Source organism: Tyto alba, unplaced genomic scaffold, assembly GCF_018691265.1.
Source record: "Tyto alba isolate M040663 unplaced genomic scaffold, T.alba_DEE_v4.0 Super-Scaffold_10, whole genome shotgun sequence".
Lineage (NCBI taxonomy): Eukaryota > Metazoa > Chordata > Aves > Strigiformes > Tytonidae > Tyto > Tyto alba.
The window spans coordinates 25,524,152-25,550,332 of NW_024881262.1; the positions used below are offsets into that span (position 1 = coordinate 25,524,152).

A 26,181-nucleotide genomic window follows, 5' to 3' on the forward strand; every position below is an offset into this window, starting at 1 on the left:
TCCCCTTGAAAGCTCTGTTTATTCCCTGGTAAACTGAGTGCACTCAGTGTACCACTGACATGAAAATAATTAGGCTACTGTCTCCATCTCCTCAGTGTGTACCTCACTCCTTGCCAGTCCCCTCAGCTGAGGCTGGCAGAGATGATTCCAGCAGTGATGATTTTTTCTTCAGCTTCATGGTATAAAGAGTGACACCAGGAACCAGATACCCTCTTCTTTCCCAGCTGACGGTCTTTTGACACAAGTACAAAATGGGAGTCCTATTTCAATTTGGCATCATTTCTGCCTCCATTTTGTGTGAAAGCAAAGGGCTCCCAGGAGGTCAAGGAAAGTTTTGATGAAGGCAAGTGCATGGAGGTAAATGGGAAAAAATTAATTTGCAAAACCTGACATCTGTGTTGTATTTCTGTTATGGCTGTATTAGATATGGAAATAATGTGTTTTATTCCCACACATGCCCTGTGAATGAAGTATAAAAACTGATGAGTACCTGAGTAAACTGTTGGTGATGCTTTTACTGTCTTATAAGGAAAGGGCATTGCTGTAGGTCATTTAATTTACAGCTCTTTCTGTCATCATCTGCCCTTGAATTCAAAGCACAAAGGCTGGGGGTGAAAGCATTAATGGCATCCAGTGGTAAGAGCATTAAGGACATACAGAGGTTCAACAGATAAAAACAAAAGGGAAGCATGCAAGTCAATTAGCAGCACAACTTGGCAATGACAGCAGCCAGCCCTCAAAACCAGAAGTTTCCAAGAGTTATTATTGCAGTGCACAAGTGCTAGAGAATTCAGCTCAACAAAAGGAAAGCATGCTAGACTCGGACAAAGAAAGAGAACTTGCTGTCATCACCTGCTTATGTGCATCGCAAAGGTAATACAAATATTAAGGCCTTCCAGCATTTTTTTAATGTACCCATGCTCTTTAATGGAACAAGCATTATTTGGGTATGGGGCAGAGCTCAGTGCTATTGCAAGGCAATGCAATATTAATGGGAGTACTATATATAGTTCTCAGCCCTTCTCTCTTCCCCAAGGAAAGAGCTAGCAGGTCTTTACGCAAGCTCTGGAGAAATGACTTCTCCTATGAGTGCAACCACCTCAGGTGAGCAACAGTGTGAGTGTTAGAGCCACTATTTATGTTGAAGCCAGTGTTCTCTTTTAGTCAAAGTGAATGCACAAACCCCTGTGCTCTGTGCTGCTCAAGGAAGAAGCCATCTTGGACCACATTTTCAAAATGCTTCAAGATACAGTGAGAAACCCTAGATGCAGATTTTTTTCTGTTTAGTGGTAGGCCCCTCATATACCTACATTAGGAGAATGATCACTCTTGGGTTTCTGTTTATTCAGTGGAGACATAATGTCACCTGTAAAGAGTGACTGAAATTGAGATGGGTGGAAGTGCTCCCTGGAGAGGCCTTTCTGTCTTCTGGAGCTTATAGAGGGAATCTAAAGCAACTACATCACTGTCCCAGTGCCTAAATGAAGTGTCTGAAGTTTGAGAGGATGAATTGGTACCATAGAAGTATTTGAAAAGTGCCTCAGAAAGTTAAGAAGCAAGATGATGCACCTCCTTAGATAATTTATAAACCTGATTCCTAACTACTTCTTTAAACACTTGCCCTGGTTTCAGCTGGGCGAGAGTTATTTTTTTTCCCAGTAGCTGGTATGCTGTGTTTTGGATTTAGGATGAGAATAATGTTGATAACACACTGATGTTTTAGTTGCTGCTAAGCAGTGTGCTAAGTCAAGGACTTTTCAGCTTCTCATACTGCTCTGCCAGCGGAGGCTGGGAGTGCACAAGAAGCTGGAGGGGACACAGCCGGGACGGCTGACCCAAACGAGCCAAAGGGCTATTCCATATCATGTGGATGTCATGCCCAGTATATAAACTGCGGGGAGTTGACTGGGGGGGTGCTGCTGCTCAGGGATTGGCTGGGCATCAGTCAGCAAGTGGTGAGCAATTGTATTGTGCACCACTTATTTTGTATGTTCTGTTATTACTATTATTATTTTCCATTAATTTTTCATCCTATTAAACTATGTTTGTGTCAACCCATGAGTTGTACTTTTTTTTTTCCCCACCAATTCTCTCCCCCATCCCACTGGGGAGGGGATGGAGAGTGAGCGAATGGCTGTGTGGTGTTTAATTGCTAGCTGGGGTTAAACCATGACAGCACCTAATAAATTGGTAAATCTGGACTTGTAGCTATACAAATGGGAACAGTCTGAGGAAGCTTCCAGAAAATCCTATTACACATTATAACTTGGCTGGCTTCATTTAGGCTCTGTCAGCAGTGGAATTATCACATTACAGTGGCTCAGTGGCTGGCAAAGAAAAGGACACCATGAAAGGACTCGGTAATGAAATGTCTCCAGATTAGCGATTATCTTCATTGACTCACTGAGGTTGAAGCCAAAAGTACACTCAGTTAATCTGAATTTCCACACACCGAGTCCACTGCATGTTCACCTACATAGGCAATACGTTTTCCTTCACCTTTACAGCACATCTTCCAGAAAGCTGTCCCACTTTGAATTTAAAACTTTAAAGAATGACCAGTGAGCATAAGCAGTTAGTTTCAGAAATTACTCACTATACCACTGCATCAAAACCAACAGTTAAAATATTTTCTCTGCAATGCAAGAATCTCAACACCAATGTAAGGGTTTTGAGGTTCTGATATACCAGGAATTTAATTTGTAAGTAGAATATTATAATTTTAAAACTTGATCTGGTTAGATATAAACACCTTAGAGCTCCAGAACAGTTAGGGGACCTGTATAGATGATATGCTGATGTGCTGTTGGAAATGCTGTAGAAGGAACATGAATAAGCGGATACTTGGATTTTCTGTATGGAGATCCCTTGTCAGCTCCAAGTCTCTGATGTGTTGTCGAATGCCAGACAACAGGAGCCAATCCCCGCTGAACATGAGGGCTGGCATAATGCTTTGATTCAGCACAGATGCCTATCAATATTAACAGTCCCAGCAAAGTCAATGCCTGAAGTAGACACATTTTATACACTGAATTAGGACTACTAGATCTCAGGCTGTGCTAATTCTGAGGGAATGTGAACTCTCTTGATATGCCTTAAACTTTGTAAATGCCGGTTCTGCAATAGTTTTTTTTTCTTACTTATATTACAGTAGGGCCTAGCTGAGACCAAAACCTGTGGTGTAGTGTACCACACAAAACATAGCAGGAAGAATTCACGTCCCACAGATCTTACTTTTTTCTGAAGGTTTGTAGCTTTTTCAGAGTCGAGTGACATTTGAACAAAGAATGTATGAAATACCGCCTTAACTCTTATGTCTGGCTGAAATAATTTCTTTGAAGACATGGATGCTGGCCAAATGTTACTGCAGAGTTAGAAACCAGACAGTGTACCTTGAAATACAGACACAGCTGGCAATAAAACTGCAGTGAAACCACAATCCCTGAAATCACTCTATCTGCTTTTCTTGCTTGAATGGTTTTGGAAAACAGCTTTCTTCTTTGGAGCCAACTTATCAGCTTGTTCAAAATAAGTAAACAGAACCTTATCTGGTGAGCTGGTCTCAGAAATGGGTTGTGTTAATCATTTTTGTACCATGTCTGTTAAATGATAAACTATTAGAGAAAAGGCTGCCTCTTTGCATACATACAGAGATGCTTGAGCCTCTGTAATTGCTGTGATACAAACAACAACAGAACTTTCAATTTCTGGTTGTTGTTAGATCATGGGTCAAGTCCTGTGAAGAGCTTTTAGTATGCACTTGGAAGCCTTTTATATATAGATCAGGTTTATCATCCATTGATCCACACACTAAAAATCAGTTGCATATTGGCTCCATGCCTGGAGCTTCATTGTTCCCATCACCGGTTTCTGGTGAATGCTTTCTGCAAGGTACGTAGAAATTGTCAAGTAATTGTCACTTAACCTTTTGTATATGCAAAGAATGTACAATATGGAGAGCATTAGCCTCTCTAGGTTTACCAACTACTACACAAATAGGCATTGTCTGTAGTATTTCTTACCACATTCTGATTAAGGGCTGTCTCTTCCAGTGCTGGCCCAACACATTAACATAGGGGAAATACCTTCAGTGCTTTAAATAGAAATCTTTACAATTTCCATTTTGATGGCGTTTTATAGCAACCTGCAAACCCTTCCAGACCTGACACAGTAAAGAAACAAAAGGAGACAATATTTCTGCTCTGAGTCAAATCCAGTATGATTATCTTCGCAAAGTTTAGGCTGCCAGACCCTGCAGCACTGCTGTGCTACCATGTTAGCGGGGAGGGAGAGAAGGGATGTTTCTTAGTTCAGCCTAGGCACATACTTCCATTCTTTGTAGCCTTTCTAGAAGAGGGAAACCTAGGTGCACACTGGAAGGGGACTATTCTACATGCCAGTCAGATCCATATATGGAACATTTCATCTTGATATGCAATCCACAGTTTTGCTTAGACACAGAGTAGATTTTCCTGCGTATTTCCTCAGGTACCCACCTCTTTCTACTAACTCTGCAAGCTGAATGATGATGCTAGGTGCTGAGTTCTCTGCTCTTCCTCTTGCAGCCCACAGGCCTAAAATGCTTCTGCTTCAATGTCTGTGTATGTGCAAGATAAATGTCCAGTCCCAGAAGTGACAGAGTGGAGGTTTGAAAAGAACAAGATTTAAGTGAAAATGATCATTCAGGAGACTTAAATAGAAAGGGGTGGACAAGGAGAGGCACTTCTGAGGCACACTTCCATGCTGGCCTTCTTTTTCTGGCGGGAGATAATTTGCTTCTGTCTTGTCATAGCAGTAACAAATGGCACTCTGCTGTGTAGTGGCCCTATTACTGCAACACGGTCAGAGGATCTCATGGGAATATACAGCCTGTCAGAAATTATTCTTAGCAAAGATTTCCAAGCAAGTACCCAGGTTTGGGTGTGTAGAATGTGCTGGCCCTCTTTCAGGACTGCTTCTGAAAAGTAGCTGTCAGATTTTCTATTTTCACTCAGAGAAAACCAGAACACCTCGGGACTATATAGCAGATCTCAGCTGTAGAAATAAAACACTGTCAGTCAAGAAGCTGTACTCTTAGCCAGAGCTCCTGCTGCTTAATCAAAAGGCATGCAGAAGCTGCTGGGAGGTGCAGGTGTTGGAGTCTGTCCCTGTAAAAAGCAAAAGTCAAACACAAGCACGTCCTACACATTTCGGTGTAGCTAGTACACAGCACAGTAACTCCCAAGAAACAACGGATAGTTGTCCTGTACTTTGTGACAAGGTGTTTTAATGTCTGACTGCTGGAAGAGAAGGAAAAAAATATGGGGCCTAATGCAAAACCTTCCAAAGATGTGATGATTTCCACTGATTCCAGTGTTTGGCAGGCTGGGCTTAAGAGGGCAGGTTCAATATATGTTTGAAGACAACAGAGAGAGGTCTTCAGAGCAAGATGAGGGAACTGACTTTTAATTTACCAGTTCCAGTGAGCTTCAGGAATTAAATTAGGCAAATCAGATGCCCCCTCATCAGCAGTTCTTCCAAAGTCAACTCCCACCCTAAGCCCAAATCTTCACTGACTAGCAACTGAAGCTTTCTTACCTAGGTTCAAATATAATGACAGACTAGAACACAGATCAGGAGCTTCTATGGTGGTGACCACTGGTCTGTGGCGGTCTGATGAGGGAACACCAATTTATGGTGGCTCGGCAATGGGAGGTGTAGATCTGTTCCACCACATTGGCACAGATTTTCTAAGTGACCGTGTCTAAGTCTTACCATCCCTGTGCTTTAGTCCCTTCAATGAAAATGGAGTGTAACTACTCTTGATGTCTCCTTCCTCCCTTGCCATGTCTTTCGACTGAGTATAAATCCTCTCCTTTGTGCATGTGGCACTGTCTTTAAATGCTAATTGTATAGTACAGCCAATGTAAAGTAGAGGTGAGAGTCAGAGCCCAGATAATTCAGAGAAAGCACTCCCACTGATGCTGGCTGACTGTCAGGCCCAAACACAGCTATTAGCAGAAAACAGAAATGTGTTGTACAAGTTTTTTTCCCTCTCCCTCTTCAAAATGGCTGCAATGAGACAGGAACTTTTCTGCAAGTTGCAAAGGACCTAGCCCATCCCTGATAATCCTGTGCTTTTCAAAACTGCCTACAAATGAAAATGAAATCCAAAACTCAGTTCCTGCCAAACAGGCGACATCGCTAATAGTGAAACGGCTTTCTAGTGGCATGACCTGCAGGGATGTCTGATAAGCACGTGATCTTTCTCCTGCAGTTTGTTTTTAATCAGATCTGAACAATGGAAGTTGACAATGAAATCCCAGAGCATCACCCAGAAAGTTCCTCAGCTTTTGGCTGGACTTTTTGTTTCTCTGTTGTTCTCAGTGTACTCTGCAATCTGCTGCCTGGAGAGCTACACTGGCCTCGCACCAGGAAGCTGCAGACACAATCTTATTTGCATATAATTCTCCATACTGTTTCCTCTAGAGTGTCTGCAGAGATTATTTAATTGCAGAAGCATACTGAGGTGTCTGGAGTGCCCCACAAACCACAGGCCAGACGGAGGCAAAGGAGAGGAAGCACGCTTTCAGTTACAGGTCAAGAAGGAGCATCCTCCACCTCTACCACAGCCTCCCCACGCACTTGGGCAAGTCTCTCCATCTTGCTCTCAGTAAGCTAGAGCTAATCAGGCTTTGTTCTGCCTAAAGGCAAGTCTCATTTACACAAACAGTTTAGGCTCTTCTCAACTCTGAAGCCTTACCCCATGGATTTTCTTAAGACATAGGTGTCTAAATTCTTGAATTGCTCCAAAAACACTTATCATCTGTTCTGTCAACACAGTAGATTTTTGCTCACATCATCTTGAGGAAAATGGAGCTCTCAAGGCTAACGAGCGCTGGGAGGACAAGCAGCAGAGCCCTTCCTGTGTGTCTGCAATCACCATATGCCTCCACGATCCCTGGGAGCTTGGCTGCTGGCACACGCTGCAGGCTGGGGGATTATCACTAGCTACGTTCAGCTGGAGCAGAATGTTTGTGCAGTCTGCAAGAAAACTTTGTCTTCCAGACACGTTACACAGATATGCTGTGTTTTGCAATTACATGTTATGTTTTGCTATATCAATACGTTATGTTTTGCAAATTTGAGTGGAATAAAACGCAAAGTGATTTAAAAATCTGGGCCCTTCGCTTCAGCTCCTCACATGTAAGAGAATACTCCTGTTAGAAAACCTGCCTGGACTGTAGTTCTTCCGCGGGCAGGCTGTCCTGCACTGCCCACATACTGCAGTCCTGTTCAGGATCTCCATACAACACCATAAGAACGCCCTTCAGTCAGTGAGTAGACACTCATCTCATGTGACAACATGACAAATATTGATCACAGAGATTCATTTTTGCAGGTAAAATGTGCCAAGGAATTTTAATCCTGGGTGCAGGTCAATTCCCCACAGGAATGGCAGGAGCTAAGAGTCTTTTCCACTAGAGAGAAGGAAGTATGCTAAAGCAGTCTGGATAAAGATTTTTGTCCAAGTCTATGATTCACCTTCTGTTGGGACTGTTATATACATGGCTAAGACAATAGAGCCTTCTGGAAAACTAGAAGTATGTTCTCTTCCATCTCCCTCTCATTGGGGAAACTTTATAGGCTACGTACAAACTCCTGTGGAGTTGCATAGCTTCGCAAACACTTGTTCAAGCTCGCTTTTGTACCTATCTTCTGCTCTGCTGTTCTCACCTAATGCCTAACTACTTTCAAGTTGCCCATAACCCTCATATTTAAGCTTTGGAAAACTAATAAATACAGTAATAACTATATAACTAATTTGGAGTGCTAGTAATTTTAATTCCTTATTCAGGTGTTCTCCAGCAGCAGCTCTCCTGATCTTTCTGTTGTGACCAGGGTTGTTTGGTCCATTTATTAATATTTTTATTGATTATAATATCTTTCACTAACTTGTAAGCAACGCTGATTCTTAATATGATTTTTTTTAGCCTGGTTGAGCACTGTATTACTTGTAGTAGCATTAATAGCTTTAATTATAGTACTTAATAATGCTGACACATATTTTCTTTAAAATAATTTGTTTATCCTTAATGAAAATGTCTATTCTGTTTGGTTTAGAGTTGAAATATATTTTAAAAACCAAAGTAGGAAATTTGAAATTTAAATTTCAGCAGCATATAAAAAATCTATGAAGACCCTCAAATGACTGAAAATTCAAAAGCTTATGTTGGTGGCAGTCAAAATTTAGCACGTGTTGAAGAGCCGCATTATGTCAGCTGCATTATGACAAAGAATTAGAAGTCACCATATGGCTCAGTTTTTTCCAAATAGCAATTTCTTAGGCATTTAGAATTATAATTTTCCAATTGAATTTTAACGGCTATGTTCTAACTAGAACTGGTGAGTTGAACTTCAGATTTGGTTTCTTTGATTCTGGACAAGAATGGGAGTTAAAAAAGAGGGGTTGGTAACTCTGAAACATTCCAAACTTTTTTTTTTTTTAAAGTTATTAGTAAGGGTTGAATCTTACACCATGCTGTGAATGTGACCAAACTGAAGGTGCAATTATGAGTAGGCTGAACATTTCAACAAAAGCCTTCGCCTCCACACTTCACTAGCAAACAATCTGAAAACAATCCACATTTGTAACTCATCTAAATATCCTAGTTCTTTCGCTCAGGATGCTAAGGCTCAGGCCTTCAGCTCTGCGGCACAGCTAGTCAGAAACTTCCTGATAAAAGTTTCATCAGCAAATGGAGAGCCCAATGTATTTAATTCAAAACATTTCAGAATTTAATGAGATGATAAGCCTAATATATGTTTGCACGGGTTTCCAGCATAAGCTTAAGTTTCTGGCAGAGTGAAGATGTGGTGTTTCCTGGGTGTGTGCCTCTGCTGCGCACCCTCATAGACCTGTGTGGCACAGAACTTCCATCACAACGGCCCCAACTCTGGGTTCACAGCCCCGACTGAGTTTCCAAGGGCAGCACAGCACAGGACACGGTCTCAAACAGCTACTAAATAGAATCTTGATGTTCTGTGCCCATGGAGGTAATTAATTCAGGAAACACCATGACAGTTTCTCAATTAATTTAAAAATGGCTTTAAACTTAATTTGAAGACTGAAGTTTTATACGAACTCAGACAGCCAACGCTTTGAGCACATGCCAGAAAGGCAGCTGTCCCCCAGCAACTACTTGCCAAGGATGGGATCTGCTGAGACTCCCAAATCCTCAAGAGCAGTATTTTTTGTTCCAGAAAACTGCTCCCTCCCCTTGTCTTGCCTTCCAGCTTGAGCCAAATACCTCCAGGTTTCTGAAAATACTTTTTCAGCAGTGAAAGGTAAACAGTTTTAGCCTCAGAGGAAGTACTCCTACATAAAGAGAATTTGATCTACACAAATCTAATTTACTGGTTGTTCTGAAACCTGCAGCTCTATTCACAAATAGACGATGTCTCTTTATCCTGCCTGTTCTGCCTTCACCACTTTCATAGTACCTCAAAGATATATCAAAGCATGAACTACACCGCAGCCATGAACTACGCTACCACAGGGTTTCTATGTAATTTCTAGTTAGAATTGCTGTTGTGTTCAAGAATAGACAGGTAGGTGGAAATTTAGGAGCTTGTTGACAGATTAAGTGAGATTGTAACTAAAATGAATACTGTTTTTGCATTGTCCAGTCTTAAAATGAGATTGGCTGAAGCAAACCAATTAATGATTTATTAGTTTTTCTTTTTACTTCCTGTAATGGTAGGAGTCACATTCACTCCTATGTTACCAGGATGAGCCTGGGAGAAGCTCTAATGGGGTGTTCCATCACCCCGGTGAAACATTACATCTCCATAGGAGGTTTTCCTCATTTTGAACTGTAACCATCTCATTTATTTTGGGTCAGAAATAGAAAACACCATTTGAATTGTGAAGATGATCAAGTGGCGACACAGTGCATTCTCCATCAGCTCAGTTTGCAGCGTGCGGGCAGCACTGACCCAGATAGAGTTTAGACCTGTCCTACAAGCATCACCAGGACGCGGTTTCTGGCAGTTTTATGTACGAGGTCAGAGACCAGCCGGCCTTTTCTGGCCTTGACTACTCCTGTGACGCCTTGAACAAGGCGACCCTGTCGCTCTCTGTTGCAGCCCCGTGGCGTGCGATCAGGAAACGTCCCTTTCACAACCGTAACTAAGGAGGCCAAAACGTCCAAGCGCGCTGGTGCGCGGGCGCCGCGCCGACCGCGTCCCTGTGCGGAACGGGACGCCTTTACCATGCCGAGAAGCGGGAGCCTTGGGGCGGGGGGTAAGGCATTAACGGCCACCCGGTCCCCCCGGAGCGGTCCCGGGGCCCCACGGACGACCCGCCGTGCGGGTGGGGGGGAGGGGGCGGGCCGTGGCGGCGCGGCGGGCTGACGTCAGGCGGGGCCGGCGCTGCCGTCGGAGCGCGGCCGCAGCGGGCGGGAGGTACGTGCCGGGGGCGGGGGGGGGGGGGGCGGCGGGGCCCGGCCTCGGCTGCTCGGGGCGCGGAGCTCGGCGGGGAGGGGGCGCGGAGCCGTGGGCTGGCTGCCCCCCCGCCGTCGCGGGTGGGAGGCAGCTCGCCGCCGGGAGGCCTGGCGGGTGGGGTGCTGCCCCGAACCGCCGGCCCCTCAGCACCGAGTCGCTGCCGTGCGGACAGGCCCGGGGCGGAGAGCACGGGCTGGTCAAAAATAAACACAACTTCACGGGGAAATGGCCTGCTTGTTGTCGAGCCAGAAAGTTCCCCAAATAGAAAACTTGCCTTGCTTGAAGGGGGAGAGGGGCGAATCGGGTTTGAACCCTGCTCTGAGCTCGGTCTGGTTCTGTACCCGAAGCCGTGGGAGAACGGGGCAGGGAGGTGCCGCGGGCGCCCGGCGCTGGGCTCGGCTCAGCCCCTTCCGCCGGCGGGGGTTGCAGAATCGGGCCCTTTGCAAGGTTGGCTGCTCTAGTAACTGCAAGCTGCAGGTAGAAAGGCTTGATTTGTTTTGAAGTTTGCTTTTCCTACCAGCCAGCTGGGTTTGAAAACAAGTGAACTGGAATAGACTACTGGATATTCCACATTATATTCTGTACAAAAAAGGAAAACCGCTGTTCCAGGGAGCAGGAAGGAATAGCCTCACCTCTTTGCTGCGTTAACTCTCAACGTCAGTTTAGTGTGTTCCTACTTCCAGATTTCACTCACCAAGGAACTTCTATTGACGTTGGCAATAAATTGATTTGTCTTCATTTAAATCCCATTTTCCATGTTGGTTGCACTAGTTTAACAGGCAAATAGTACTCCGTTGCAACTGGTTTTACCAGTATCTTCTAGCTCTGCAAATACTCTTTTACATAATGTGTGTTGATTGTGAATACTGTAGAGGACCTTCAAGTGAGCGCTTGTGCTTAAAAAGGATCAGAGAAGAATATCTTTGTTTTTGCACCTCCTACTTGAGTGCTGACAGATCGTTCCATGTGATTCCTTGCTCTTTATCCAGAGCTGAAGTTTTGGGCACTTAAATTCTGTGTTGTGAAAACGTAGCTGTTGCACATGAGATTACATGCAAGGTGCTGTAGAGCTGCTGAAGCCTCTTCCACTATTGTAGCCCCAGAGAGCTGTGAGATATTCTGTAATCACAGGCAAAACTTAATTTGTCAAGAGAAATGTTTTCTTCTTCATTTCTTCCCCTTTATGTGTCTAAGTTAAATCTAATTATGCTGTAGGTTTAAAGGCAGCAACATTCAATGGCCTAATCTAGCAATTGAAACAGAACTGAAGTTCATGCAAGTTCTCTGTTGGCTCTTAGACTATTAAAATACTTCACCTTAGCGGGCAAACTGGAAGATGTGGAAGCACCACTGGAGAGACCCATTCTGGTGAAAACAAAGAACAAGAAGACTATTCCTTGTAAAGGAGAATCTAGGGGGAGAGGAGCATGTACCGGTGTGGTAGGAGAACGAGGCTTAGGTCCTTCGTACTGCTTTGTTATTTTTGGAAAATAAATTGGCTTCTCTTTCTGAAGCTCATTCTCTGTAGGCAGGTGAGAACAGCATGCTTAGGCCTCAGAGCAGGACCAGGTGACCAGGATCAAAGCAGGAGAGGAATCTGACACTCCCTTTCAGTGGGCTGTCAGCTAAATGTTTGTTTTCCCAGCTTGCTGGTACAAAAGCCAAGAGTAAGAGGTTTATCTTGGAGTTTGAACTTTATCTGCAGGTGGTTCTCACCATCACACCCAAGCCTACGCTGGATGTGGTATTCCTTCAATGTGAAATCCTGCCAGCTATAGTCTCTACTTGCATGTTACACTATTTGCCCAGTACGGTGAAGAGGACAGAGCTACGAGTAATATCCAATAGACAGCATATATACATCTATCAGAAAATAAGTGGATGCTTACTAACTTTGTATTTTACTAGAAGATAACAAAACTCTCTTCTCGTCCTCCCTTCCCCCCCTCTCAGCTTTAAACACATCCCTTGTCTGGGAGGAGTTCCTCTGTCTATGAAATCAGCTGTGTCACCTTTCTCCCCTTCTTCTTATGCTGCTATAAGTAGAATGTTACCTGGTAGGTTCTGTCTCATATTGGCTTACAAACCCCACAAATAATTTCTAAAACAGGCTGCCCGCTCAAGGGAGGCTTAAAACACTTATTTTCTTGCTTTTCTAGTTCAATCGCATCCAGATAGTTGTGTTTTTATTAATCCATTTTAGAACAGTATCAGAACACCATTATGGTATATAATAAAAACTTTTCCTCCAATATATCCAATGCTTGATATCTTTTCTTTAGCATGCTCATAAACCAGTGTGCAGTGGCCAAGCGTTTAATATCATGCGTGATAACTTGAATTTAATGCAGGGTCCTTCTCACGCCATTTCAAGCTTCATTTAAAAGTTGCAGATAAACGAGAATCTCACGGTATAGGCTTAACTTATTTCACCTTGGAGAGACCTAGGGGTCATTTAGAAGAAATGCAAGTCATAAAACCAGCTTTCTTCTTCCTGTTTAAACTGTTTCAGCTCTTGTTTTGGCTGGACTTTGAGCCAGTGAATGAAAAAAACAGAAGAGGAAGTACAGAAAAAGGGAGGTAGGGAGGAAGTGAGGGTGCTTAGTAACTTGAGACTGCAGAATCTAGGATGCACACACATGTCAGGAGAACAACTTTGAAAGGAACTGGTGGCAAGTCTCCTGACTCACAGTCACTCCAGTCTGTCTCTTCCCCATGTTGCAAGAGTGGTAGCTGTAAGCTTATGCGTTTTCCAGTTAAACTTAGAAGTGGTCTTTGATAGTCACGTTGAATTGCTACAATTGCACATTTGTTCCATTTCTTAGTCCTAGAATACTAGTTACGCCTTACTGAGTATCTTCAGCTGCAATCTACCACATCTCTCTGCAATACTAGCTGGGTACACACAGCTATAATATACGATATTATGCCTCAAGATGCCTCTTCCTATTGTGTTATTGTGAAATACTGAAGACTGCTTTTCTCCCCCTCTCCTTCCTCTTCTGTCCCCTAGATTAAGCAACAATGGCATTTGTGAAGAGTGGATGGCTGCTCCGGCAAAGTAAGTTACCTACTTTTCTCCCCACTGTGTCTAACTTCAAAAAACATTAGGGTAACTTAGTAATTCCCAGGTCTTTCCTAAAGCAAGTCTCTTAGCTTGGTGGGTTGGGTTTTTTTTTGTTTTCTTTTTTTGTTTTGTTTTGACTTTTTAGGACACTTCACAAAATGACCTGTCATGACAGCATTTCCAGGTGACCTTTTGGATGTACCAGTGGGAAACAGGATGTGCCATATCTGAGGTGTCTGACTGGCATTCAGCTTCAGATGCTGCTCTGTAATTAGTGCTGTATAAATGGAGACTTGGAAATGTTACCTGACACCTTAACTTAATGTCTTCAATTAGTCATGCCCTCTGCCTGTTCTTGTAGCAAGTTAAAACTAAAGTGCCAGGTTATGCACTTGAAATAAATTCAGTTGGGACTTTGAATACTAGATAAAATATGGAACCCAATTCTGTAATATTCTGAAGTGGGGATGTTGTAGTATAGGATTTTGCTTGGCACCTCAGAATGTTGGGGCAACTGTGAAGGATTTCTTGCTTTATTTTTTATTAACTCTGGGACGCAAATACTTCGCAATATGTGCCCTCAAAAGTGACTGTCTGATTTTTAAGGTACTATTTTACGGCGTTGGAAGAAGAACTGGTTTGACCTGTGGTCTGATGGCTGCTTAATATTCTATGATAATCAAAATCGCCATGATGTAGAAGATAAAATCCACATGCGAATCCACTGCATCAACCTCAGAGTGGGGAATGAATGTCGAGGTAATAATGAAACTTTCAGGATTTGCATATTCAGAGATTCTTTACAACTTCAGTGCTTGCCCAGCATACCATTGTCCTGATTTCAGCTGGGATAGAGCTAATTTTTCTTTTTAGTAGCTAGAATAGTGCTGTGTTTTGGATTCAGTGTAGGATTTGGTATGAGAAGAATGTTGATTAATACACTGGTGTTTTCAGTTGTTGCTAAGAATTCAAGGACTTTTCAACTTCCTATGTCCTGATAGTGTGCAGGGGAACAAGAAGCTGGGAGGGAGCACAGCCAGAGCACTGGACCCAAACTGGCCAACGAAATATTCCATATTATGTAACATCATGCTCAGTATATAGAGCCGAGTCGGCCGGGAAGGGAGGGTTTTCAGCATTTGCAGTTTTCAGGATCTTTTCTTCTCCGAGATTGCTAGCTGGGCACAGGACAGTGGGTGGTGAGCAATCGCACTGTATTTGTATTTTCTATTATTATTATTAGCCTGTTTTATTTCAATTATTAAACTGTTTTTATCTCAGCATATGTATCTCCCTTACCTTTGCCCCTCCCATTCTCTTCCCCCATCCCCTGGGCTGGCAAGGGTGAGTGGCTGCGTGGTGTTTGGCTGCTGTCTGAGTTTAAACCACTACAACCACTTACAACACTACTGCAGAAGTAAACATGTCCAAGAATTATGCAATTTCACTGTTGCTAAAACCTCACACACATACTCCCCCCAGAAAAAACCCAACCCAACCAACTATTAAATTCCCTTATAGATACACCCAGGACACACTATCACCATGTGATAGATAAGTACTTTTAAAACTCAGTGAGGACAGTGTACCATATCTGCAGGTGGCAGGCATGCACGTGAGAACGGGGTGTTCACAGCAGACTTGTGTGTCTGATTATAGTGTTCCTGGTGTAAGTACAGTGCTGGCTGGAGTGAGAGCCAGGACCACAAATGGGAAACCTTGGCAGGTTTTTTTTAAGTATTACTGACTTCACTTCTAGCATTTGTTAGTACTGCACTTGATGCTGACACAAGTGAAGGACACAAGCATTGGGGAGTACTTATTGCTAAGTATGGATTGGTTCTGCTGTAAGACACTTGCTTTTCTTACAAATGATGGTCAGAGCTACTTACTTTCAGGACACTGTGAAGAGCAAAAACAGGTTATTTCCTTTTGTAATTTGTTCTGATGACGTGGAAAGCAGCTACAACAGGCTCTAGTTTATTTTGTCCAGACTTTTGCATAAACTGTCTCCCTTCTTGTAAATGCAATCATGACATTCTGGTTATATTTCATAACTCAACTCTTTTTTCTGACTCAGATTTCCAGCCTCCAGAGGGGAAGCAGAGAGACTGTTTACTGCAGATTGTCTGCCGTGATGGGAAGACAGTCAACCTCTGTGCAGAGAGTGCAGATGACTGCCTGTAAGTCTGCCAGAGAATACTGGGTTTGCTGCCTCTTCCTCTCTTAACTTTCTTTTTTTCTCTCTCCCTAAATATTTTTCTTCCTTTGGACTTTGAGACATGTTTTAAGAAAGTTTTCAAACAGGTAAAAGCAGGCTTTCAGTGACAAAAAGCATAGCTCTCGTATAAAAAGTTGTCTAGCTCATGCAAACTAACTGCAAGTTAAGTCACTGAAAACACTGAAGGGTGAGGAGGTGTAAAAGGGTTGCTGAACAGATTTTTTTTCACATTTCTCATTCTTCAAGTAGTACATGACCCCGCATAGCCCAAGGACTTCCCAATCAGTAGTGAAAGGAAGAATACTCCATTATTGTGAGCTCTCAACAGAGCTTGGTGATGTATAGTTAGATAACTTCTGTTATCAGTGTTTGCCAAGCATGCGTGGTGCATCGAGCATGCTCCCAGCCACATGGCATGGGAGCATCTGTGTAAAATATGCGTGCCTTCTGTTCGAACTGTAATGGCATCAAGACCCACACTCTCTAGTCAGCACAGATGCAATTGTTCAGGCAGGAGATACAACTTCCCTGGTGCATCTCTTCCTATTACCTTATCCCGAGCACGGCTGCGTATTACCTGGCTGTTGTGCTTGCAGTGAGAACCTTCAATCCCGCATCTGTGCCTTCTTGTGCTCCTCTTCATTCCTTCTCAGCACTGCAAAGAAAGTAATTATTTCTCACTCTTGGTGTAATACCTTTGTGCATTCATTTTACTATATCATTAGGCCTAGACATATGCAGTATCTTAAACTCTGCTCCTGCAGTACATCTAGTTGCTAACCTTCTTTTCTTCATAGTCCTAAAAATAAAAAGTGGCATTAATTTTTATCAGTGCTCCACTAAACAATGTATGTTTGTTTTTTTGCAGGGCATGGAAGATTGCTCTCCAAGATGCCAGAACAAACACAGTAAGTGTACTACCTAGACTTCATACTGATAGAGAAGCAGCACATCAGTGTTATGTGTGGTCCAGCAGTTTACTTCTGAAATCATTTTCCATCCTTCTCTGCTAGAAAAGAACAGGGTTTTGAGCATGATGGTAAGGCTTGTGGGTGGGAAAAGAATGATCCTCTGGATGACAAGCATGTCATCCTTGCAGCCAAGTCTAGGCAAATACATGCTGGGTGGAAGTGAATGATTTCAGGGAATGATTTCTCTGGGAGGAGGATAATGTTTGAGAAGGTGGTCTGTGAGGGAGGCAGGCACTGAAGCTGTGGGCAAAAAGTAAATCTTCTGCAACCAGTAAAAATGCACTTTCTACTCATCGTGTTTGTTGCCTACCAGGTACAGTGCTAAAGGAAGCTTACTGCCAAGGAGCTGTTAATATAGATCCATTACATTGTGGGATGCTTCTTGGCAGAGACTAGGGGAGGAGCAAGAGGTGCCTGGAAGGGAGTGCAGGCATGCCGAGAAGGAGTGTATTACCTCTAAATCGGCATGCTAGATGTGGAGAGTGAAGAGCTCAGGAATCATAAAAGCCTCTCTGTGAGTCTTGGAGTTCTCCAGAGAACTGTGTGTGGGGAACCACATCCATCCACGTATGGGTATTGTTAATTTGTTTTTCCTCCAGACTACTCTTGAGCACTAGCTTTTCTTAGATGGCTATACTGAACCAACCTGAGACGTTTCTGTTTCATGGGGAAATGCTGGGTTTTGTAGAATCTTATCTCAGTATCTGATGGGTCACATTAACATTGCCACTGTACTGAGGCATCTGTCATATGACAGAACTTTGATCTGCAGATACCCAAAGCAAACACTTGTCATAGCAGAAGTACCCTGGACGCGATTGCCTCTGACTACAGCCATGCCATGCTGCTTCGTGGTGTTAAATGAGAAGTCAAGGAATTGTCCTCACACAGAGGACCCAACACTCATGGTCTGTCTAGTTTTAGGGGCTTTGTCTTGCTTATGTGTGAGATGGTAACTCCTGGTTTCAGGAGTTGGGAGCTGCTGCTTTTCATGTCTCTGACATGCAGCTGCCAGCCCTGCTAGATGGCATTCAAAACTTGCCAGTGCATCACCTTTGTCAGCCAAGCCAGACCCCTGCTACTGAAAGTAGGGCAGGTAGCTCTCTGCACAAGTAGTATCACAAATTAGCACTTTACAAAGCTGTTAAAGGTCTCCAAGAAGGACTTGAACTAACCAGTTAGCTGTGTTCGAGTCAGTCTGTAGGTGTCTGACACAGCTTTCAAAAACACCAGGTATCCAGCAGCGCTTCATAACTTCACTGGAATTGCAGGGTGATCACTCTAGCTTTGAGAACTATGTCATTTATAGATATTTGCAGGCTTGTGTCATATGCCTGTACAGAGTTTCCTGTAGCAGAACAGAATACATTTACTGCTAAGATGTAAGCATTTGCTGGACTTTTTCTCAGGTGGTGGAAGTACCTGCCTCTTCATACAGTGCTTTCTACAGTGTGTGTCCAGCAATGCTTAGAATCTCCACCACAAGTCTGACCTGGGATATGGCCATAGTACATCCTTAGAAGTCTTTCTGTAGTCCAAGTACAAGACACAATAGGAACATTCTCTGTTGAGGCTATGAAACTTGCATGTACACGTATGCATGTGTGTGTGTGTGTGTGCGCGCGCACACTGGTGAGAAATTTTATGGCTCCTTCCTGTGGTTGATGAGGCATTTGTATTCTCCCAGGTCTGCTCTCCAAGTAGTTTTACAGCGCTTTACAAGGTACTCATTGCCTTCTTAACAGGCAGCACAGCTAAAGGTTACTCTTTCTTTGGGGTTATTAAGTTTTAATCTTGCACTACTCTAACTGGCTGTCTGTAGGAAAAGGTGGTAACTGCTACTTTGCCATCATGTTTAGGGCTACGTGGGATCTGATGTGATGTACGATGAGACAGCCATTTCCTCAGCCCCTCCTCCCTATGCAGCTTATGCCACACCATCACCTGAGGTAAGAGTTGCAGTCAGGAAGCATTATAGTAAGTGAGGTAGCAGAAGTGGCCATCCTTCAGGCACTTCAACTGCCTCTGCCATTCACCATCCAGGATGGGTGGAGAGTGAAGGCTGCTTAGGAGCACTTATTTTTCCAAGCAGCTGTTCCAAATCCTTTCCAGGGAGTAGATAGACTGTATCAGTACAGACTGGATATTTTAGTGAAACTTTGACTGCAGTAGAAATGAGGGAGAATTAATCAAAGTACATAATCAGATACATAGCAAACAATGCTTTTGTAATGGGTATTTTTAATTTCACCAGGTTTATGGCTATGGCTACGATCAGTACAATGGGGCATATCCTCCTGCTGGTCCTCAAGTCTTCTATGACTCCAGTGGACAAGCTTATGCTGTTCCCTATCAGTATCCATACCAAGGTAATCAGTATCAACCATTTCCTTCACCTTCCTATAAGAGCTATCTGAGTCAGCCTTTCTGGCTTTAATTCTATTAATCACCATCTTTTACCACCTACCACTCCTGTACAACAGTGTGATAGAAAGAAACATGACTTGTAACAGGAACCATATCCTCTTACCCTTTCAAAACAAGCGAGTGCAGTGAAATTTGCATTAAATGATTTAACCTTCCCAATGTGATCCCAACTTATTTAAATATACTTAAACTCTTTTTGAAGCACACAGAACTCTCTAACTACAGTAGCCAGCATGTTTCCTAAGGAAAGATAGAAGAGCCAGAACAAGATTGATTCAGTACTCCATATTGGGCATTGATGGAGCTTTTGATTTATCTGCTGCTCTTATACCTAGCTTAATTATTTCAACACTGATGTTCAGCTGTGACCTCAGAATTAAATGCAAGTTTCAAAGGTAAATCCACTCCCAAAGCACAGCTGTAACTGATTCCTTCCCCTCATGATGGAACTGCTGTAAGGCAGTACCTTCAGCCTTGTGAAGTCTTCTGTTACTCTGTTCAGGTTTGTATAGCTTTCAATCCCCAAAAAAGAGGAAAGAGAGTAACATTTTAGGGTGTGCTTTTAATTTTAGTCCTCTTAATTTAGGATTAGCTTTGCACAGAGAGCCCCAATCCTACAGAACTGTGACTTTAGTATGGGTAATGTCATTCAGAAGATTTAACTTAATAATTGTTTATGATCTGGCTCTGCAAACAAGAACCTCTTCAGAATTTTTTCAGTTTTGAGGGAGATTTTTTTTTTCCTTTTGACATTTGTTAGGTTATTTCATTTGCCTTTTCCATTTTTTGTTACAAGGACGTGCATCAGCCTAAAGCTTTCCTCACCTAAGTTAGTAAAGTCCTAAGATACAGATATGCAAGCACAGAGGAAGGTGGGTTCTGTTGGTTCTCAGCAGCTGAAAAGCAGCAGCTTGTTCAAAGTCCCAAGAAACATTTTTAAAAACCTACCATCAGGCCTTGAAAATCAAGCCTAAGAAACCTGTATGATAAAAATGCAGTACTAAACAGTAACTCTCCTGAACAGTTCGCACATCCAGTGTGTTAAGAAACTAGTTACAGGTTGGGCATAGTAACCCAGCCTCAATGTCTTCCTTCACTAGGGTTACTGCAACTAAATCTTAGGGGTCAAGTTCACCCCCTTCAACCTACTTTTGGCTTCATTGCTCATTCTCTGTATTGACATAATCCTTCCATGAGGTTTCCAGTCATGCATCGTTGAAAGTCAGTGAGAGCTTTTTCCAGTTGTATTAGTTGTATTACTTTGGTATCTGTTAGAAAACGCGTTGCAGTATCTTCAAGAATATTTAATCTACCTCAAGTGTCTGGAAGGGAAAGCAGTACTGTTATGTTTGCTTTGCATGTAGGAGCTAAGTCACAAAACATGACGGGTGGAGCTTGTACAACTCTGTTGCAGAGTAAGGGTCAGTTGGTGGTTCCTTGAACCCTAGGTTAATTCCTAACTACTGGGTCAGTCTTTGTCTGAAAAGAAACATAGCAGCTGTCGCCACACAACAGATCAGTTCAGGATGTGAAGGCTGAATTGAAGTAGTAGCCAGTAATTGTAGAGGAAATAACTGATACACAGTTTCTGGTGAACCACTGGCTTAAGAGCTGCCAAAGATTTTTTTGGAGCGGGAACTACACTATTTGCCTTAACTTCAAGGTTGAATCAATTTTTAGACCCATTTCTTGCATTAAATCCACCAAGTGTTTAATAGAATGATACAAGTAATTCCCAAGTTCCTTGCTAATATAAATGCAGAACAATGTTCAGTTTTACATTTGTGATGAGCTTTTCTCCCAGATATTAAACTCTTGCAAGGCTAGAAGTGTTGCTAGGCCTCTGGCTTTGTTTAATAAACGTGGAGGCTGAATCTAAAGCAGAGTTGTATTCTACCTTGATAGCTGACATCATCTTAGTATTCAGTGGAAGAGGGTGAAAGAACGGGCATGTTTTGAAATTGCAATGCATGGTATTAAGATACACATTACTTTTGCCCTCTTCCTAACAACCTCTTATTACCTAGGACCTTATGGCCAGCCCCCTGCAAACCATGTCGTCATTCGAGAGCGTTACCGTGACAGTGATGGAGATCTTGCACTGGGCATACTTGCTGGAGCAGCGACTGGAATGGCTCTCGGATCATTATTCTGGGTCTTCTAGATTACCCGTTCCTTATCTTTGTAGTTCCAAAACCCTTTACTGTGTGCAATAATATACTGGCAACGTTGTTTACTGTTAAACTTTAAGAAATACAATAGTTATTTTTCAGTAGTGACATCTAAATAACTGATTCTTCACAGTCTTAAGGAGAGTTTAAAGGCACCATTCAGTTAAGTGGTTGGAGATGGCATGTGCTGCTCTCAAATGCTGTTCTGATGTTCGGAGTTACAAGGATTTGTACTGATAAGGATCAATATGAGCACCAATATAACATGGTAGCAGTCACTAGCTTTATGAACAGACTGTTATTGTAAACACCACAGAAAAAATGGATTTTTGGAGGGTCTAAAATCTGGTCCAAATAGGAGGTTTACGGGAGCCCTGCATTAGTGCATATGTACTACTGGCTTCTAAACGTTCCCTGGACAAATATACAGCTCAGCAAAAACTCTTTGGCATTAGGTAGTCTGCCATGCTTGAGGATTTTTTTGTTCTCAAACTTGCCTGCAGATGGTAGCATATTTTCTTATATGGAGTCCTATACCTGTCTCTCACACCATCCAGGTGAAGCTGTCTTTGAGAAACATATAAGCAAACTACTAAGAAGTGGCAGCATTCCTCAGTTCTTTTATTCTCCCAGAAACGTGAATGACCAGTGGCAAGGAAGACCAGTGCTTGTTGTTCCATCTCCCTCCTCATCCTGAATTTCTTTTCTCTGCTTAGAAGGAAGTAACGGATCTTTCATATTGCAAGGTGCCTGTAGAACAGGCACCTCAGACACTGTACCAACTGCATTGCTGAGGAAGAAGCCATTGTTTAGTGCCTCTGCTCAGTACTGCTATCTCTGTGCAGAGTCTGCAGGAGGAAAACTTGAACAATCCTCTGCTGTGCTGGGCTTGCCAGCACTCCTCTGCAGGCAGTAATAGTCAAGAGGGGAAAGACAAACAGCACAAGTAGACCTGGCACACAGGCACTTTGGTAGCAGCTAGCTGCCTTGCCCTGGCTAGGACAGAATGTCTGCCTCCTGGCCTCCAAGGTCTCCTGAACCAGGTTCATTATTTGCAACTAAGTTTTGAGCAGAGCTGAGCTTCAGTTTGTCCTGTGCACTCTTCCCCCTTCACATTCAGCAGGTGTCTTGCCTCCATGACTTGTTAAGGAAAACACACCAAGGAACCTGGCTGGCTTTGCTTGTATGTCTGGTTCCTTACACAGTGTGCTCCTGCAGACTGCTGTGCTACGGGCTATAACCTGGACTGCAGCTGTTACATGTGTTATGTATGTGGCCTGTTACCTGATCCTGTGTTAATCCATGCTGAGCTGTGCTTGGCGGGGGAAAGAAGAAATGCATATGCTTTCTTGTTCAGGTGAAACAGGCAGGGTGCCTAAGTTGAGTTCTTTATAGTAAGAGGACTTATTTTTATACTTCCACTTTCAGCTTTCTGTATTGATGTTGCTTTAATATGTTAAGACTTTTCTTATGCTTTCATTCAGAAGTAGGTTGATTTCCTTAAGGTTCATCGGGGTTCAGGGTATCTCAGGAAAGATGAAAAGAGATGAGAACTTGCACCTCTATCAATTTAGATCAAGCCCTAACCTTTTTCATTTCATCCTAAAGCTGTCTTGGCTTTATCCTACATATTTAAGCAATAGAGGTCTCAGACAAGAGTTTGGGTAGCAGCCAGGGGGAGCACTAAGCTTTCATGACTCTTAGAATCAACCCAATAAACTGAAATCATCAGAAGTAAACAGACAGATGTAACGTTGGCTGCATTACAAAGAGTGGGACTAATCCAGGGAATGTAAAGTTGTTTGAAGAAACTTTGGTTTGGAGTCATATACAAATGTGCATGCATGTCCTTTCACAGATTAATACAAGCTGCACATGTTCTGCCAGTGGTATGTACTGAAAGGACTTGCTGGAGGATCAAAAGAGAACTAAAGAAAAAGTTTCCTATTGCTAGTCCAAACCAAGAGAAATTAAACTACTGAAGTTCTCTTAGAAGCCTGGTACCCTTGAGGTCAGAAGGAGATGGTGACTGTCTGGAACTTAAGTGAACAAACATTTCTACTCTTTTTAAGCCTTGAGATAACCTTGAAGCTGATTACAGGTCTACACTGCTATTTAGTTTGTGCATTACAATATAACTAGTTCTGCAGAATGCCTCCATCTCTTCTCCCTGTGTGATATTTAGCTTGTAAGGGATGGGGGAGAATAAAACAACTGAACATCATTGCAATTTCTTTTGAATTTCATAATGATTGTGAAAAAATAGCACAAAGTGAATCAGCTAGTAATTTATTTTAAGTTCAGAGTTTTAGTGTGTGGGGTTTTTTTTTGTTTTGTTTTTTTGGGGGGTTTTTTTTGTTTGTTTTTGTAAGAGCTTTTGATCACATGATCACAGCAGGGAACATGTCTCTTGCATGTTCAGGAGATAACACTATCTACGTCCCCACTTTCTTCAAGTGAAGTATTTAAGATAAAGACTGTTGATTGCAAAACATTCCCAATGTTGAATTCAAAGCAAGAAATTATCTTTTTAGAAGTTCAATTTGAAGTAAGTCTCCATTAAAAAGATAACCCTACCCCTTCTCAAGGGAAAAATAAATTATGAAGCTGAAGATTCTAGTTCCATTAAGATGGGGATAAGGAGCCAGCCTCTTCCAGTGAGTGGGGTAAAGGTTTGTGAAGTAGGGAGGAGGGGGTGGGAAGTGTTTACAGATGGAGTAAGCACACTGACTTGGCAAAAACGCATCTTTTCTAGTGCTGAAGCACATTCTGAGCTGTGTCTAGATGCAGCTACCCCAAACGTGACACAGCACTGGCTTCATTTTGTTTGTTCTTCAGTGGAGATTCAATAGGTGATGGAACCAGCTAAGCAAGTTGAGTAAAGGAGAAAATTCACATCCACGTTCCTCAGATGTGTTTGTGGTTTTTCCTCTTTGTGATAGGACTGAGATAAATATGTATAAGTCATGGAGGGTAGCATGCAGCAAATATGTGTGTGTTTGTCCCTGGATCCTTCATGTTGTTCTGCACTCCCTACATAATGTACTCATTCTCATTAATAATTTGTAGAGAAATGCCCTTAGCAATAAAATTAATATTTAGGTGTAATTGTTTTGTCTTGACATACTTACTAGACTTTGTTCAACATTTCTCATTTAGTTAGTCTGTAGATTGGTATATGTTTTTCAACACATAGTCAGCTTGCAGGATGTTTCCTTTGCAAGGAGGCAGTACCACGATGAATTCTGTGCACCTCCAGTCTTTCCTAAGAAATTACAAGGGTGACTTGACTTGGTAGGAAAATGAAATAAGACAACCGTGGCTGTTGGAGTTAGAGCTCAGGCTGACATACTTCAGTCATCTCAGTTACCATTTAATAAAGATGATGTAATGTCTGTGAAATCAGCAGAGTAACACCACACTAACACCACTATGCCAATATTAGAATTAAGACCTATTCCTTTTTTAATGGAGTTGAAGGCTTTGACTCAGAAATGCTTAACCCTGGATATATGCAATGCTGATCCAGATTTATCATTCGACATTGCGTTATCAAATCAACAGATTTGTACTGTTTAGTATTACAGCAAGCAGCTTGGAGCACAGATGTTGCTCTGGGCAAAATGCTACTGGTTGCTGTATTGGTATTTCCTGTTTATGAATTGCTTCAGTGGAGTTGGGTACAATCAGTAAGTTTGCTTAGACAAGGGCACTAAATGACCACAGTTAGCTCCACCTCCTCACATATTTGCTGGGAATTAGACTATTTGCCAGAAGGACCACAGCACATTTTGTAAACCGTTATCCTTGCTTTATGCACTTTTTTTCCTTATTGTTGAGGGGTGGTAATATTTTTTTTAGCCACTAATCTGGGGGAGGAACAAAACCAAAGCTGCTATTTCAACCAATCAGTTAATGCGGGCATACACATCGCTCTTCCCTCCAGCATGTTGTGTTGGCTACACTTATTTTATCAGTCATCAGTTCCACATGATGGATTTCCTAGGCTAAGCAGACCATTATGCACACTTAACCCTGCCCACCAGAGAAACCACTTTTACTGAAATTTCTGTACCAGAACAAGTTCAGGAACTAAATTTGCTGTGCAAGGCTTAGCAGCTCCATCCCTTCCTGAACTGCCATGTTCTGAACTGGCAGCAGCTTAGAGAATGGGCTTTGCCTCAGTTACTCCTTTCCCTTCTCCCACTGCATTTCCTGCCTTGTTTGCGGTCACTAAATGCAACCACAGTAATTAACACGTGTTATATTCCTAAAAGTACCTTTATTTGTCCCTCCCCTATTGCAGTTCCATTACAACACACTGGAGTGAATGTGGAGCATTTACTGTTCCCTCCATTTCAGCTGAAAGTGATCCTCCCACCCCATATGTTCTGAGCACTTACTACAGATGAGAGCTTGTAACAACAGACTGACACTGATGCACTGGTTTGGGAGTCTCCTGATTACCACTGGTTATCATACTAGGTTTCAGAGTTCTTGAGGCATCTCTAAAAGGCTCCAACTCACAGGGCGAATAAAGGCTCTAAATGTATCTGCATTAATAATTTAAAGCTTAAGATCCATTTGAAGGTGATTTTTAAGGCACAGAGCGTAAAAGTTTCAGACTGACAGTACTGGGCTTAATCTGTCTGAATACGGTGGATACAAAAGTAATACCGCCTAGTTCTCCACATACTTTAGGTACTGAAGTTAACCACGCATATTGCAAAGTGGTAAGTCTTCCGCTAGGACAGGTCGAGTCGAGAGTGACCCCAAACGATCCCTGGCGAGCACCCACAGCTCCCAGCAGCCGGGTGTACGTGGAGGGGCTAAAATGAG

General features: G+C 42.7%; 1 protein-coding gene across 3 annotated transcripts; it reads left to right on the plus strand.

Annotated features, from left to right (window-relative positions):
• The first annotated feature begins 10,134 nt into the window (after nt 1–10,134).
• Nucleotides 10,135–24,450, plus strand: PLEKHB2 (pleckstrin homology domain containing B2). 3 transcript variants are annotated; one of them, XM_033001627.2, is made up of 8 exons: nt 10,135–10,285; nt 13,499–13,546; nt 14,159–14,311; nt 15,633–15,735; nt 16,642–16,681; nt 18,604–18,693; nt 18,999–19,113; nt 21,199–24,450. In XM_033001627.2, the coding sequence occupies exons 2-8, from the start codon at nt 13,510–13,512 to the stop codon at nt 21,333–21,335; spliced, it is 675 nt and encodes a 224-aa protein (XP_032857518.1). In that variant the 5' UTR covers nt 10,135–10,285; nt 13,499–13,509; the 3' UTR covers nt 21,336–24,450. The 3 variants fall into 3 exon arrangements, with proteins under 3 accessions (XP_032857518.1, XP_042652325.1, XP_042652332.1); XM_042796391.1 differs by lacking the exon at nt 10,135–10,285 and adding an exon at nt 10,370–10,446; XM_042796398.1 differs by lacking the exon at nt 10,135–10,285 and adding an exon at nt 10,370–10,446 and having other exon boundaries at nt 19,023–19,113.
• Nucleotides 24,451–26,181: the final 1,731 nt, after the last annotated feature.

Excerpts from the sequence above, each read along its gene's own strand:
- PLEKHB2 (XM_033001627.2), top strand. The coding sequence starts at position 13,510 with ATGGCATTTGTGAAGAGTGGATGGCTGCTCCGGCAAA. Across the intron at positions 13,547-14,158 it reads TGGATGGCTGCTCCGGCAAA|GTACTATTTTACGGCGTTGG; the intron begins GTAAGTTACCTA and ends CTGATTTTTAAG. Across the intron at positions 16,682-18,603 it reads AAGATGCCAGAACAAACACA|GGCTACGTGGGATCTGATGT; the intron begins GTAAGTGTACTA and ends CATCATGTTTAG.